We start from the raw sequence: 14,888 nt of genomic DNA, 5'->3' as shown, positions 1-14,888 counted from the left end.
AGCACAGTGCCCTGAGTGGGTGATTTGAACACGCAGTGGTTTTGTGGAACTTGTGCAGGACCACTCCATCTCGCTGGGGCATTATTTGATGTCTTCTGCTGTTTGGCTGTTCTCCTGATTGTTTAGCTCCTGGAAATGCTTTTTTTTGTGTGTTTGACTGTTGGTGAAAAGCCTGCAGATGCACTGTTCCCCATGTGCACGCACCTTCTGGTTCACCAAAGGGCAAATCAGATGCTCAAAAAAACAGCCCAGTGCTGACCATCACAGGTCCATTGCCCAGAGCACATCATGAACAGGCATCAGCAGCAATAAGGTGAGAGGGGCCCCTGCAGAAGGCAAGAGTGAAGCACAGGGGTACTAGGAAGGGAGGCCAAGAAGCACTGCAGAGGGAGCTGCCAGTCAGTGCCATACATGAGTGGGCAGTGGAGTGGGAGAGGCACAAAGGTTGTGCTGGGGGGAAATGACTCTGCTGCTGCTGTTGGCCATAGCTGACCTTTGTAAGCTCATGTCATGTTCATGCCAGGCAAGACCTGCTTTGTGGACACAGTCAGCCGTCACGGCTTCCACAAAGCAACTGGCCAGGCTGTGTGTCTTCACAGAGAGATGAATGCTCTCCCATTCTGCTCTCCGTGCTTTCCAACCCTCTGCAATGCCCACTTCTGTGTGTTGGCAGCCGGCTCAGTTGACTAACCTTGTTGTTCCTTCTTTCTCTCCTTCTTCCTATCCTTCCTTCCCCCCACCCCACCTTCTCCAACCCAAATCTCTCTCCTCTGCTCACTTCTCTGCTGATCTCAGCCGGTCCCAGCGCTGCAGCCTGTTCAGTATTCTCCAAGCTCCTGCCCCCAAGTCCTCTTGCCGGTCTCTCCACCCCAGCAGTACAACCTGGTACAAATCCCATTTCCTCTTCTGCACTGCCTCTGTTGTACGCGTGTGCTGTGTTTGTGTTGTATGAGCTTTTGCTAATCAGGTATGTCACAGACACTGCACCCAGTGGGTTTGGGATTCAGGGCGGCCCTGCGCTGCAGTGGGATGCCTGAGGCTGTGGGACCCACCAGTGCTGGGCACCGCTGGAGTGTCTGGTCTTAGAAAGCGGCTGGGGAAGAGCAAGTGCCAAGCTCAGAGCTCCACCGGGAGGAGCTGCTTGTGCCCAGCACTGGAGTCCAGGGGCCGCAGCTGCCCTGCAGTTCGTGGTCAGCCCCTGTGTTGTCTCGTTGGGAATGACGCGCTCTGTGTGGCATGGAGTGCCCTGCGGGCACAGCATCTGGGCTGGGGCCGCTCCTGCCTGTGTGGGGCCATGTATGGCACCAGTGTCTGCTGAGCTTTCGGGCTCCCCAGCAGCCCACATACCCCTGTCCCCGTCCTGCAGAACGCTCTTGGTCTGTGGCTCAGTTCTGGGGATTTTTCCTGGGAGAGTCCCCGCACACGGAGTTGGGAGAAGGCGTCTGCCACCTACTTGGTAGGGCCATGTCCTACTTGCTGTCGTCCTATATGCTGTCCTCCTCCATCCTTCCTGCTTATCCCCACCGCAGGCTGACGAACTCAGCAACCCCTTTGGGCAGATCAGCCTCAGCCGGCAGGGCTCTACAGAAGCACCGGATCCTTCCTCTGCTATGTTCCAGTCGTCCCTCATCTCCCAGCACCCGCAGCAGACTGGGTTCATCATGGCGACTCCTGGGCAGCCCATTCCCACCTCCAACTACTCCGCCTCAGGGCACACGGCCCCCACGCAGCAGGTGCTGCAGCCCCAGGGCTACATTCAGCCTCCCCAGCAAGTAAGGAGACGTGCGAACCCGGAGGGGACGTGCCCCTCAGCCCAAATCTGGCAGGCGAGGGGCTGCTGGGGAGCAGGCGGGAGAATAAACAGCTCCTTGGGAGCGGGCCCCCTCTTTTTCTGCTGCTTCTTTGTGTTGGATCAGTACACGGGGGTCAGAGCACTTGGCCACATGCTCCCTTGCCAGGCACAGTATGATTTTGGCCCCCTTGTCACTCTGAGCTCACAAGGCACTTGCCTGGGGAGCCCTCTGGCCGTTCCTGGCTCAGACTGGGGGAGGGACAGTGACCAGACTCAGGGCTGACACCTCTAGGCTCTCATTGGGGTCCCACGGGGCGTTATGGCTCTAGGATTGTTCCCCTGAGCAGTGGTGACAATTGTGCCTGCTGTGCTCGTACACTGCTTGGAAAACCTCGGAAGCGCAGGCTGGGAGGGCAGGGGCTGCGGTTCCCTGAGGAGCCATCGTCTGGCCAGAGCCAAAGCCCTGGTTGGTTTTTCTCAGCAGAAGCCAGGCCAGGTGAGAGAGAAAATTGGTCCTGGGGGACCAGCTTTCTTGGTCCCACTTCTTCTTGCGTTCTCATCACCGTGTTTTTTTGTTTTGTTTTGTTTTGTTTTTGATAGATTCAGGTTTCTTACTACCCTCCTGGGCAGTACCCAAACTCCAGCCAGCAATACCGATCTCTCAGTCACCCAGTGGCCTACAGCTCCCAGCGCACGCAGCAGCTCCCCCAGCAAACCCAGCAACCTGGTAAGGGATGGGGGTGGAAGGCGGGAGGGAGCAGCACATTTCCCTTCCCTGGCACTCCGCTGGCTCTTAAGGATCTCCCGTGCTCTATCTGGGTTCTGGTGCTCTTCCTTGTCCTAAGGTGCTCTTCTGCCACTCTTTGCTGGATTTGCTGGCTAGAGAGCGCCTCTTGACTGTGCAAAGCAAAGCTGAAACTTGGCCTGGCTGCAAGGGCTGTTTCTTTTCTCTCCCTCTCAGCACGCAGCGTGCACTGAGGTGCTGCAGGGTGCTGCCAGGAGCTTCCGTCAGGTCTCTTAACATCTTCCCGGAGGGAAGCCCTTTTCTCACCGTTTAGTAGGAGAAGGGGCTGAAGTGGGATTTCACCTATCATACGCCAAGTCTCAGGCTGCCTACCTTGGACAGCCGCGAAACTGCTCCATTTAAACCTTCTTCCGACAGGTTTACAGCCAATGATGTCCAACCAGCAGCAAACGTACCAAGGTGTAATGGGAGTGCAGCAGGCACAGCCCCCCGGGGGGCTCCTCAACAGCCAGAGGAACAGCATGGGGGGCCAGATGCAGAATATGATGGGAGTGCAGCAGGCGCAGCCCCCGAGCCTCCTCAGCAGCCAGAGGAACAGTATGGGGAGCCAGATGCAAGGTCTGATGGTCCAGTACACTCCACTGCCTTCATACCAGGTAGGCATCGGTTGCTTTTCAGCGAGGGGCTGCTGGGGAGGGGGCCTCAGCTCTGCAGGCCTTGCAGTGCCCTGGTCCTGTGCATGAGGGACGGAGCCAAAGTCAGGCACGTTCGTCTGGAGAAGATCATGCGTGTTTGCCAGCCAGGGTGGGGGACACGTTCACGTTTGAACCAGTGTAGGGCAGCTCTTGAGAAGGACTGCGTGCTGCTGCTCCCTTGGCCACTGTGTTCCAAGAAGAGCTGAGAGGGGCTGCCCTCTCCTGGGCGAGCTTGCTCCGGACAGCAGTAGACAACTGCCTGGGATCTCTTGTACCTCGTATGGGCCTCACGGGCGTCTCTCTGGGGTCAGTTCTCCCTGCTGCCACTGTCATTCCAGACAGCTGCTTCTCTCCTCCCTGCACAGGTTCCCGTGGCCAACGAGTCCCAGAGTGTGGTCCAGCAGCCCTTCCAGCAGCCAGTGCTTGTACCGGCCAGCCAGTCTGTTCAGGGGGGGCTTCAGACTGGGGGTGTACCCATCTACTACAGCGTCATCCCAACTGCCCAGCAGAACGGCACCAGGTAGAGCTTCTGTATCTCTGGCCTGCCACGGGGAGGGAGGCCCTGCTGCCAAAAGGGTCCCACATCCTACTCCTGCAGCTAGGGGAGGTGGTAGGGCACCGTAAAAGTCTCTTCAGCTTGCCCAGTCCTAAATCCCATAGCCAGTGGTTCCTGGGCACGGCTGCCCTGCAGCATGCAGTGCTGCTCCCCCAGAGGCTTTCCAGCTTCTCATGTACTGGGGGGGCTGCTTCCGCGTACAGTCCCGCTGGTTCTTCCCCATCCCCTGCAGCTTCTCAGAGCACTTTCTGCTTCACAGCCCTTCGGTGGGATTCCTTCAGCCGCCCGGCTCTGAGCAGTACCAGATGCCACAGTCCCCCTCGCCCTGCAACCCCCCACAGATGCAGCAGCAGTATTCAGGTAAGAGGGGTCCCCGGTCAGGGTTGGCATCAGTTCTGCCTGGGTTGGATCAGGTTTTAGGGGCAAAAGGGGTATAGGGGCTGCCAATTCATAGACCAGTCTCTCCTACTGCTACCCATCCCGTGGCTCACTGTGAGTCCTCAGGATGTGGCGAAGTGATTTGGCTTCACAGGCTGACGCTGGCCTGTGCCTGGTGTCCCCAAACCTTGGCAGGCAGGGTAGGAGCCGTAGTGAGTTGCTGTGGGCTGCGGACTCCCTCTGCTGGCAGCAGGGCTTCGTGTCACCAGGGCAGCTCACGGGGTGAGAGAGCTGGATCCCTGCATCCTGACCCAGCTGCAGGGGCGTGAGGTGGGGCCTGGTGAATTACTGCAAGAGCTGGAGCTGGAACCAGAAGACGTGGGCTCTGCGCCCAGCTCTGGGGTCAGATCCTTTGCCTGGGGTTGTGGTGTGATGCTCAGAGAGGTCACCCAAGTTGTCTTCGGCTTGTCCCCTCTGCTTGCATTTTTCCTGGATAAAAAGTCATCTCTGTGATGTAAGGCATGATATCAGAGATCTTGGCAGGGTTTTAGTAGGGCCCCTCTCCACCCACCTGGACAGGCAGGAGTGGTGAAGGAGAGAGTAAGATGGAGGTGTTACTGGGAAGAGTGCAAGGCTGCAGTTGCTGCCTCTTCTTCCCCAGCAAGCAGCAGCAGTGCGCAGAGCCGGGGCAATCCTGCTGCTGTCCTCTCTCCCCAGGGGTGTCTCCATCAGGCCCTGGCGTGGTTGTGATGCAGCTGAATGTACCCAATGGCCCCCAGCCCCCCCAGAACGCCCCTGTGGTGCAGTGGAGCCACTGTAAGTACTACAGCCTGGACCAGCGGGGGCAGAAGCCAGGAGACCTGTACAACCCAGACACCAGTGCTCAGGTATTGAGAGGACTGGGAGGAAGGCAGCTCGTCTTTTGGGAGCAGCCTGGTGGGAGAGAGGTGACCCCGGCATCCACGCTGCGTGCGTGTGCTGGGAGAAGGGGGTGGGCTCATCCCACGGTGGTGAGACAGGGTCGGGACTGGTCGCAGGCGCTGGGAGTGTCTGACCCTCTCCCTCCCGCAGGCCAGCACCCAGCTGAACAGCCCTATCACGTCGCCCACCCAGTCCCCGACGCCGTCTCCCGTCACCAACCTCAACAGCGTCTGCACGGGGCTGAGCTCCCTCCCGGTCCTCACACAGTTCCCCCGGCCCATGGGCCCAGCACAATGTAAGGGAAAAGAGTGGGAACAGCACAGGGGTGGGTCCTTCCTGTGATTTCTTTAGACGCCTCCCGATATTTGCTTCCAATTTTGTAGGTGATGGGCGTTACTCGTTGCTGGGCCAGCCACTGCAGTATAATTTGTCTATCTGTCCCCCACCGCTGCTCCACAACCAGCCCAACTACAATACACACCAGGTAAAACGGGGGCAGATCCCCATCCATCCTTTCCACTGCTGTGGGAGCAGAGCAAGGCCCCCCCGGAGACCACGCTGGGCTTAGAATTTCAACTCGTCCCTGGCTTTGCCTAGAAGCAGTGTCAGCCCCAGGTCCTTGGGGGTGTCCTGGAACCAAGGCTGTGTCCTGGGCTCCTCTAACTTCAGAAGCATGGTGCCACTACAAAGGTGCCAGGGGTGCAAGTTTCATCCAGGTGTCTCCATTCCCCCTAGCCACGTTTGGTCTTGCCCACCCGCTGCCCTGGGATGCGCTGTGAGGCCACCATTTCTTCTCGGGTGACGTGCTGCTGGTTTTATTCTTTAAGGGACAGACTGGAATGAAACACGGAAACCGGAGCAAGAGACACGCCCTCAAGTCAGCATCCACTGACCTTGGGACAAGCGACGTAGGCAAGTGACCTTCCTCGAGCAGTTCCCCCTTTGCCCTCTGCCTGGTCCCTCCTGCGCGGGTGTAGGTGGCATTGGCAGAGATCCCGAGTGCCCCCTCTGCCCACCCCAGCGTCCCACAGACCAGTTCCTGCCCCCACCGCCTCCCCACGCACGCCCCACAGCCCGTGTGAGGCCTGGCTGGGCCGTGTGGGGATGCTCAGTCCCTCTCAGCCGTGTCCAGAGGGAGGTGAGGGGACAGGGGTTGCTCAGGTTGCAACGAACGCTGCCTGCACCCAACAAAGCTTTTGCAGAAGAGTGGGGAAAAACTATTTGAGAGTCAGGGATGAGCACCAGGTCACCTGGGCCCTAATGGTGCCCCCCACGAGGGCTGAAATGATGGAGCAGGTGGGGCTGGCAGGCAGAACTCAGGGTTTTTTCCTCTGTGTCAGCAGACGGGGACTGCCCAGACCTCTGATACCTTGTTCCCACCGTTATCCTCCCAAGCACCCCTTCCCTCTAATGCTTCAGTTTCCCAGTGGGGCCAGGAGCTGCAAAGCCCTCACCTCTGTAAAGAGCTTTGGGATCTTCCAGGAGCGGCTGCCAAGGACCGTTTCCCTCCTGTTTCCCTCCCGGGAGTCCCCACTTGCTCGTGTCAGGCGGGGAAGGAGTCTGGCTTCTCCCCGCAGTGCTGCAGGCCCTGCTGGCTGGGCATGAGCTTGCGCGGGCTCTCTGGGGGCTCCGGATGCGTCCCCCGCACCCCCTCCTCGTCACCAGCAGCCGCAGCCGGTTGCAGGGGGCCCTTTAAGAGCAGCTCGCCTGGAGAGCTGTCCCCGCTCCCCGCAGCTGGCATGTTCGTTACGTGCCACGTTAATATTAGCAAAGAATCCATTCAGCCGGCCCTCCGCTAAGCCCAAAAGCCAGGGCTGGAGCCAGGAGACAGCAGAAGTGTTTGGGTACCACAGGACAGAGGCAGAGATTTTGGCACGACGCTGGCCTGGCCGCACAAGGGGATCCCGCTCCCTGCGGGGGAAGCACAGCGGGCAAAGTCACGTTCAGGGCCTGCGTACGCCAAGGTGCGGCAGCCATCCGTCTGCGGGCGCAGCCTGCCTTCCTCCCTCCCAGGGCAGAGGGTGGGAGTGTTGGGCTAGCTCCCGGTCAGGGAGGGTCGGAAGATGGGGCAGGACACCCGGGAAAGCCCTAGCTGTAAAGCCAAGCCCGGACGAAGGAAGCGAGGAGGACTCGGTGCTGCTGGAGCCCTGGGAAATAGCGGTCTCCTCTTGGAGCAGACCATGAGGGGACCAGAAAGGGTCAGGATGGGGCACTGCAGGGACCAGGCTGGTAGGGACGGCTTAAGGGGGAAGAAGTGACCGGCTTAAAAAAATACATTCCTATTGTGGGGGCAGCTTAGTAAAGCTCTGCTTTCGTGGGCGAGGTAGAGACTGACCGCTCCAACCCCAGAGCCGGCGAGGCATCGGCTCCCTCCGTGCTGCCGCCCCCCTAGAACCGCGGCTGCTGACGTGTGCTTGTCTTCCCATCGCAGTGCTGGGCCGAGTGCTGGAGGTGACGGACCTGCCCGAGGGCATCACACGGACAGAGGCTGACAAGCTCTTTACCCAGCTTGCGATGGCTGGTGCCAAAATCCAGTGGCTCAAAGAGACTCAGGGGCGTCGCGGAGATGGGGTTGGCGGGGACAGCAACGGGACTCCAGAGAACAGCAGACACACTGACCTTGCTGCCTTATACACCATCGTGGCCGTGTTCCCCAGCCCGCTGGCTGCCCAGAACGCCTCCCTCCGCCTCAACAACTCCCTCAGCCGCTTCAAGCTGCGCGTGGCCAAAAAGAACTACGACTTGCGAGTGCTGGAACGTGCCAGCTCACAGTAGGGCTCATGCATGGGCACAGAGCACACTGGACAGCGGGCACTTCCCTCTGCCTTCTCTCTTCCTTTCTGCCCTCCCTTCTTCTCGCCCTCCTTCCTGGATATATTTATATGGACTTAAGAGACGAGAAATTGATTTTTCTTTTTTTGGAGTGACGCCCGTGCCCACCCACCTTACCCTGTGTATATTGTTTTGTTAAGCACTGTGTTGAACTGCACATACAGGTGTTGATTGGTATGTTCACTGCACATTTTATTTAATCTGGTTATTATTTTGGGGGGTATTTTTGTTTTTGTTTGGGGGGAGGTTGTTTTTAAATATAAAAAGAAAACTTGTCCATCACTTTAACGCTGCTTTACCGTTCTCTGTCAGTACCAGTGCTAGGGGTTTTCTGTTTGCTTCTTCGAGGTAAGATGACAGCCAGAGAGCAGAATGAGCTCCCTGGCTTTCAGGAGGGTGTGTTCCTGCCCCGGTCCTGCCCCACGCTTGGTGTGTGGAAGGGCTTGTGGCCTTGCCAAGGCTGGGAGCTGAGGCTGGGAGAGGAGCACTGCACTCTTTGACCTGGGTCTGGGTCCCCCTTTCGGATTTTCATAGCCTCTTTTCCCAGCAGCTGGGCCCCACGCAGCTGCGTGGGGTGGGATTTGGGGTGTCCCCCGCTGTATTTCCTGCCAGGGAGCACCAGGATTAAAGGGGAGCAGCCCTTGAGCTGCTAGGTGCAACCCTCCTGCCCTGCAGGTACAGGAGTTGGGCCGGCACCAACCTCACCATGGCATTGCACGCAGCAGCTGGAGCCTCTTGCCACACCTGGATGCTACCTTCACAAGCAGGTGGAGAGGTAAAAGCTACCTGGAAGGGCTGGGATCCAACCCCCGCCCCAGTGCCACCCGCAGCCTCTCGGGGACAGAGGCCCAGGGCCTTTGGCACTGGGGTTCAGCTCCACGACCACAGCACCCAGCACAGGCAGCGATGGGTTCCCTGTGCACGTTTCTGTCCCAGTGGAGAGCAGACCGGCAGTGTTTGCTGCCCGGGATAGCCCTCAGAGCCCGGTACCCGCTGCTGCCCTGCTTTCCTTTCCCTCTCCCAGCTGCAGGGGCATTGAATGCAGCAACAATCGACGCGGCGGGGCTGGTGGAGCACTTGACGTGCCCTGGCTCTGTGGCTGCCCCATGCCAGGGGGTGGGTGGGCCGCTGTGACGCCCAGCAACCCACCAACGCAAATAGCCGGCGGCTCCTCCACCCCGCTCCCCTCCCGGCTCGCGCATGGGCTCCAATTTCTCGGCGTCAGCCTCCGCCAGCGCTCAGCTGTCGGCTCCCCTCTGGCCTGTCACTCCCGCTCTCCACGGGACTGGGGCGGCTGCCCCCCTCCCTGCGCACCCAGCACATTGGGCTGGGGGCTCCGCAGCCACCAAAGGCTCTCGACACCGGCCGCCCCTTGCAGGGTTTTTCGTTGCGGGACGTGAGCTCCGAACACGGCGTAAGTGCACGGCTCCCCTTCCTCGTGGCCGCTGACCCCCCCGAGCCCTCCCCTGCCCCACGCACGTCGCTGCAAGGTCCCGGGGCCCCTTGGCTCCTGCAGCACCCCTTGCCCCAGGACCCCCCAGCCCGCATCGCTGCCTCCTTAAGGGTCATCCTGGGGGGTTTCCATGGGGGTACGGGGGAGCCTGGGGTTAGGTAGCGCCAAACATGGTGATGTCTGGGTGGAGGAGCTGTGCGGCTGGTGGGCTGGCTGTCAGAGGTGGAATCAGGAATGATTTGGGGGGGGTGCAGGAGAGATCCCATCCCCTTGGTAGCACTGGGCTTCTGGGGAGGAGAAAGCGGGGCTGTGCTGTGATGTCGGAGAGTGCAACAGGCACGCCTGTCACAGGGGGTCAAGAGTGGCACCGTTTGCAGTTTAATTGTGAGATGGAGATGTCTGGGCAGGGGTGATGCATGCAGGTAGCCCCGGGGTCTGGCTTGCAGCACTTGGCACCGTGTCTCTGAGCCTGCGAGCAGCAGTGCTGCGTGCGCTGGGCTGGGAGCAGCGCCTGCAGTTCTCCAGTCTCGGCAGCGGGGCCCCTGGAGGTGCTGGGCCCTGGGACTCGTCCCCAGCAGAGGTGGCCCCTTCCTGGGCCAGGAGCTGCAGGCAGGGAAGCAGGAGGCGAGGCTGCCTTGGGGGATGCTCCCCATCCAGCGAGGTCTGGCTGTTCCTGCTCCCTCCAGGGACCTGCAGTGGGGCCAGCCCCAGCCAACACCGTGTCTTTGTTCTCCCCTGGTAGTATGACAGAGAAGGAAGTGCCAGAGCCGCCAGCTTCACCTGCTTCAGGTGGGAAACCCAAGAGCCGGGTAAGTGGGTACCTGCAGGACAGCTTGGGCAGGTGGGGGAAGCCAGCTTCCCAGCACAGTCCCTGCAGCAGCCCCAGGAACCGTTGTGGGATCGGGAATGCAGGAGCCTTTGTGGGATCAGGAATGCCTACCAGGCCCCAAGGCAAGTGGGGCTCTAGGTGGCCGTTTGCCGGCTTGGAGTGCTGCATCCCCACGGGCTCACAGCTGCTCCTTCTGTGGGGACCTCACTGGGCTGGGAGAAGGACCCCATGGCCCTAGGACCCCATGCCCTAGGGTGCCTGGGATCTGCCCCCACCCAGGGGGGAAGAAGGGGTCTCTGGGTCAGAGCACGGGAGCAGAGAGCCGGGCACCAGCTTCTCTGCCCGCCTTCCTCGCGGCTGCGCCCGCGGTGCACGATGCATCCTCTCCTGTCCCAGCAGCTACAGAAGCTGAAGCAACTTTTCCAGCGAAAACCCAAGGAGGAGGTGGCGCCGGAGCCGCAGCCCAATGGGGAGCTGGTCAGCCCCTCAGGGGGACCCATCTACTACATCTACGAGGAGGAGGAAGAGGAGGAAGAGGAGGAGGAGCCTGAGCCCCCTCCTGAGCCCCAGAAACTTGTCAATGACAAACCCCACAAGTTCAAGGATCATTACTTCAAAAAGCCCAAGTTCTGTGACGTTTGTGCCCGCATGATCGTCCGTGAGTCCCGCGGGTGCTCGGGCTGGGGGCCGCAGGCAGGGCGAGGGCTGGGGGCCAAGGCTGGCGAGGGCCCGAGCCCGGCCGTTCGCACAGCTGCAGTGTCACGTTGCCTCTCCTTTCCCCCCCGCCACCCCCCCCACGGCCAGTCAACAACAAGTTCGGCCTGAGGTGCAAGAACTGCAAAACGAACATCCACCACCACTGCCAGTCCTACGTGGAGATGCAACGCTGCTTCGGTAAAATCGTGAGTGCTCCCCCCAGCCCTGGGCTCGCGGCGCCTCCCCGCAGGGAAAACCCAAGCACCGCAGCGGGGGGCGAGTGGCCGGGTCCCTGCGGCCGTAGCCCGGGCGCCGTCACCCCCCTGCCCTCCTGGTTCTGAGGGGTTGCCCAGCACCCTGAGCTGCCCCCAGGCCCCACGTCCACCTCCGAGCCCCCACGGGTCCGGGTGGTGGCGATGCTCTGACCTCCCCACCACTCCCAGCCCCCAGGGTTTCGCCGGGCGTACAGCTCGCCCCTGTACAGTGACCAGCAGTACGCCTGCGTCAAGGAGCTGCTCTGTAAGTAGCGTCCCCGCGCCGGGGCTGCCCCCTCTCCTCACGTCCCACGGCCGAACCCCTCTCACAGCGTCCGTGCCCCGGCAGCAGCCAACAGGAGCGACCCCGTGTTCGAGACCCTCCGGACAGGCGTCATTATGGCCAACAAGGAGCGCAAGAAAGGGCAGGAAGACAAGAAAAACGTGAGTGCGGGGCTGAGCTGTCGCCCCAGAGGCACGAGGGTCCTGGCCCCGCAGCCTGCGCCCCGGTGCCACCCAGAGCTCCCTGCCCGCTGACTGCTCTCTGCCTTGCAGCCTTTGGCTGCGATGATGGATGAGGAACCCGAGGCCACGAAGCCAGAAGGGGGCAAAACGGAGGGCGGTGAGTGCATGGGGCAGGGAAGGAGCTGCGGGGGGGACCATACCCAAGGGGCCCCCCCCAGGGTGGGATCTGCCCTGCAGACAAGGGGTCTCCAGTTCAGGTCTTGGCTCTCCTGAGCATAAGAGGTCCTTGAGACGAGGCTGGTGCCATGGGTGGGGTGGCAGCAGCGGGAGGGATGTCACCACCACCACTCCCCTCCCATTTCCAGGCACCTCTGAAGGGGACAAGAAGGCTGAGAAGAGCACGACAGATGATAAGGTATGCATCATCCTCACCCTACACCCCAAAGGCCCTGAGCCCTCCCTGCTGGGCTCCCTGGAGCTGTGCCCAGTCTCCGTGTAGCCCTGAACCCCCCTTTCTTGCTCCCCAAGAACAAGAAGCCCCAGCCGGGGTTGCGTGGTGGCTATCTGCAGTCTCACTATTTCGTGGCGCTTTATCGCTTCAAAGCCTTGGAGAAAGACGACCTGGATTTCCCGTGAGTTCACAGCCATGCCCTGGGCACGGGGGCGATGGGGGGAAGGAGTTGGTGTGTCCAGCGGGGAGGGGGAGATGTCGTCACCTCAACAGTGAGGTTCTCAGAGCCCGGAGGGCTCAGCCACTGAATGAGGGCAGAACTTAGAGCCGTACTGGCTCTGGTGTGGGTTTTATGGATTTTCTGCCCCAATGGGCAAAGCATCGAGGGGGGGCCCTGGCTCTCACTGAGCCAGCTCTCTCAGCTCCCAGGTTTTGGGCACAAGCCTCATTTCTAAGGCTGCTGGTGTTTCTCTTTTATGGTTCCACTGATTTATTGCGCCCCAGACTTAAGGCTGAGCTGCTCACGTACAGGACCTGTCCTTGAGTCCGTGAGCTGTGTGCATCCTTCACACGGAGCCCTGAGAGGCTGTGCCACGGGAAGAGCAATTTTCCTTTTCTCCCATAGCAGCGTGGTCCCAGCCCCTCTCACACCAAGCCCTTCCTTCCTTTTGCAGGCCAGGGGAGAAGATCACGGTGGTTGATGACTCCAATGAGGAGTGGTGGCGGGTAAGGCTGATATCCTGCAGGCACAGAGGGAGGAGATGCATGGCTTAAAGAAAAGGGACAGCTCAACTGGGGGTGCAAATTTCACTCCAAGGGAGACGCAGCCCCCTAAATCTGCTGTGTCTTCACCAACGCACAATCTGCCCGCTGAGGGAATCTGGGGGTCTTACAGATTGGCTCCAACCCCTGCCTGACATCCACCCACGGACTTCTTTCAGGGGAAGATTGGTGAAAAAATTGGCTACTTCCCCCCGAACTTCATCATCCGGGTGCGGGCCGGTGAGCGGGTGCACAAGGTGACTCGCTCCTTCGTGGGCAACCGGGAAATTGGGCAGATCACGCTCAAGAAGGATCAGGTGAGGCAGGCCCAGGTGGTCACAACCGGTGCTTTTTGAGCCCCCCCCATCTCTGCCCCAGTCCCCTTTCGTTAACTGCCCCCCTCCCTCGATGTCCGTCTCCCCCAGCCCCCTGTAGTGGATCCTCTCTGTTGCCCCCCTCTTCCTGGGGGTCACCCCCTTCCCCTGCCGACCAGGGCCCACGCACCTCACCCGCACCCCTCTCCCCCCCAGATCGTGGTGCAGAAAGGCGAGGAGGTGAACGGTTACGTCAAAGTCTACACCGGCCGCAAAGTGGGGCTCTTCCCCGTGGACTTCCTGCAGGAGATCTGAGCAGGGCAGCATCCCGGGGCCCCCCAGCAGGGGGGACGGAGGGACCCTGGCTGCGGGGAGCTGCGGAGCCGGGCAGGGATGGCTGGCACCCTGTCCCTGATGCCTGTGGCGATGGGGCCTTCGGCGGGGACCGTCTCCACCAGGCCCGGGCAGGCCGGGGGCACGGGAGGTGCCTCTCTGGGGCTGTTCCCCTCTGGGGCTTCTGGTGCCCGCAGAGACCCTGGGTGTAAGGAGGGGGCTGCTTGGATGCCACCCAGCTCCTGCGCCTTGGGTGGTGGATGACGCGGGGGTGTCAATGGGGTCCTGTCCCAGTGCTCTGGGCTGTGTAGTTCTGTGTTTTGGCAATACATGTCTGCTCCTGAGCCTTCCCCGCTTTGAATGTCCTTGAGAGGGGGGGGTTCACCGCGGCGCTGCTGCGGAAGAGGCTGCGGTAATGCTTTCCTGCGCGGCCCACGCGTGACGCCCTGTGCGGCACATTCCTGCCCCATGTGTGTGCCTGGAGCTACAGCCCAGCCTCCCCCAGGCCCCCCACCCAGGCCCCCTCCGCCCCCAGCTCTTCTGGTGGAGCCCTGGCACCCGAGGGTGCTCCACACGTGCACCGAGCTGGCCCAGTCTCGGCAGGGGCCCCGTGTTCCCCTGGCCTGCACAGGGCCGGGGCCGAGTGCTGGCGTCGGGCCCAGCGGGGCCCGAATAGGGGCCGTGGGTGACAGGTGACAGTGCCAGGGACGGGTCAAGTCCTTGGAACCGTGGGGCAAGCACCGAGCCAGGAACAGGTGCCCGCCCAGGGTGGCGGACGGGGGGGCTCCGTCCAGGCCCCCGTGGCCTTGGCCCCTCAGGGGGCAGCACTCAGGGGGTCCACTACGAGGACTGGGGTAGGGCCAACCGCGGTCACAGCACCCATGGGGACAGGGATGGGGACAGGGCCACTGGGGCCCCTTGGCAAGGCTCCCAGCACCAGCCTCTGCGGGCCCCGTGCAGCTGCCCCGGCCCTGCCTCGGGGCTGGGGGGGGGGCGCTGCTGCTGCACGACGTTCCCCCATGCATGTGAATGCAAATTTATGTAAATGTATGCAAAAAAACCTCAACTGCAGTGGCGCTGCCTCGTGGTGGTTCGCGGGGTAGCCCCAGCCCAGTGCTGCGGGGAGCAACCATGCGAGGGTCCAAGGGCAAAGCAGCCCCGGTGCTGCCCCCCGGGGGCTCCCCGAGACCCCCACCGCTGCCCCCCACTCCTATGTCTGCAGGGGGTCCCGGGTCACACAGCAGGGCCCCCCCTGCCTTCAGCTGCGCCACCACTGCTGGAAGCAGCCCCAAAGCAAGGCACCGCCGTCCCTCGGGTCCTGCACCCCAGTGCTCGGTGTCGGGCCCCCAGGAGGGGGTGACAGCCCCCAGCCCCAGGGACATTTGTTCCTTGTTACCCAGCAGGCTGGGGCC

At 61.4% G+C, this 14,888-nt stretch overlaps 2 protein-coding genes across 8 annotated transcripts in view; both read left to right on the top strand.

The window, feature by feature from the left end:
- The window catches only part of R3HDM2 (R3H domain containing 2), a 55,728-nt gene extending 47,521 nt beyond the window's left edge, over nt 1-8,207 (top strand). For 3 of the 5 annotated variants that reach the window (XM_066985446.1, XM_066985445.1, XM_048054757.2), the window contains 11 exons: nt 796-885; nt 1,530-1,772; nt 2,393-2,519; nt 2,955-3,193; nt 3,598-3,752; nt 4,048-4,148; nt 4,884-5,053; nt 5,238-5,382; nt 5,471-5,571; nt 5,915-5,999; nt 7,519-8,207. In XM_066985446.1, coding sequence (XP_066841547.1) covers nt 796-885; nt 1,530-1,772; nt 2,393-2,519; nt 2,955-3,193; nt 3,598-3,752; nt 4,048-4,148; nt 4,884-5,053; nt 5,238-5,382; nt 5,471-5,571; nt 5,915-5,999; nt 7,519-7,862 — 1,800 coding nt within the window. In that variant the 3' untranslated portion in view covers nt 7,863-8,207. The remainder of the gene's footprint in view (nt 1-795; nt 886-1,529; nt 1,773-2,392; nt 2,520-2,954; nt 3,194-3,597; nt 3,753-4,047; nt 4,149-4,883; nt 5,054-5,237; nt 5,383-5,470; nt 5,572-5,914; nt 6,000-7,518) is intronic. The other 2 variants (XM_048054760.2, XM_048054759.2) reach the window with 1 other exon arrangement.
- A 962-nt stretch (nt 8,208-9,169) lies between these two features.
- STAC3 (SH3 and cysteine rich domain 3) lies at nt 9,170-13,820 on the top strand. Of its 3 annotated transcripts, none has more exons than XM_066985449.1 (12): nt 9,170-9,333; nt 10,115-10,181; nt 10,598-10,859; nt 11,006-11,103; nt 11,341-11,416; nt 11,504-11,595; nt 11,707-11,773; nt 11,982-12,031; nt 12,145-12,248; nt 12,742-12,793; nt 13,009-13,146; nt 13,360-13,820. In XM_066985449.1, the coding sequence occupies exons 2-12, from the start codon at nt 10,116-10,118 to the stop codon at nt 13,456-13,458; spliced, it is 1,104 nt and encodes a 367-aa protein (XP_066841550.1). In that variant the 5' UTR covers nt 9,170-9,333; nt 10,115; the 3' UTR covers nt 13,459-13,820. The 3 variants fall into 3 exon arrangements, with proteins under 3 accessions (XP_066841550.1, XP_047910719.1, XP_066841548.1); XM_048054762.2 differs by having other exon boundaries at nt 9,175-9,333; nt 10,601-10,859; nt 11,501-11,595; XM_066985447.1 differs by having other exon boundaries at nt 9,175-9,333; nt 11,501-11,595.
- Nucleotides 13,821-14,888: the final 1,068 nt, after the last annotated feature.

This window comes from Anser cygnoides, chromosome 32, assembly GCF_040182565.1.
Source record: "Anser cygnoides isolate HZ-2024a breed goose chromosome 32, Taihu_goose_T2T_genome, whole genome shotgun sequence".
Classification (NCBI taxonomy): Eukaryota; Metazoa; Chordata; class Aves; order Anseriformes; family Anatidae; genus Anser; species Anser cygnoides.
This window is presented reverse-complemented; position numbering and strand designations above follow the sequence as displayed.

Coding starts and splice junctions, on each gene's coding strand:
- STAC3 (XM_066985447.1), top strand. CDS start 10,116: ATGACAGAGAAGGAAGTGCCAGAGCCGCCAGCTTCACCTGCTTCAGGT. Junction 10,182..10,597: donor GTGGGAAACCCAAGAGCCGG/GTAAGTGGGTAC, acceptor CTCCTGTCCCAG/CAGCTACAGAAGCTGAAGCA. Junction 12,032..12,144: donor AGAGCACGACAGATGATAAG/GTATGCATCATC, acceptor TTGCTCCCCAAG/AACAAGAAGCCCCAGCCGGG.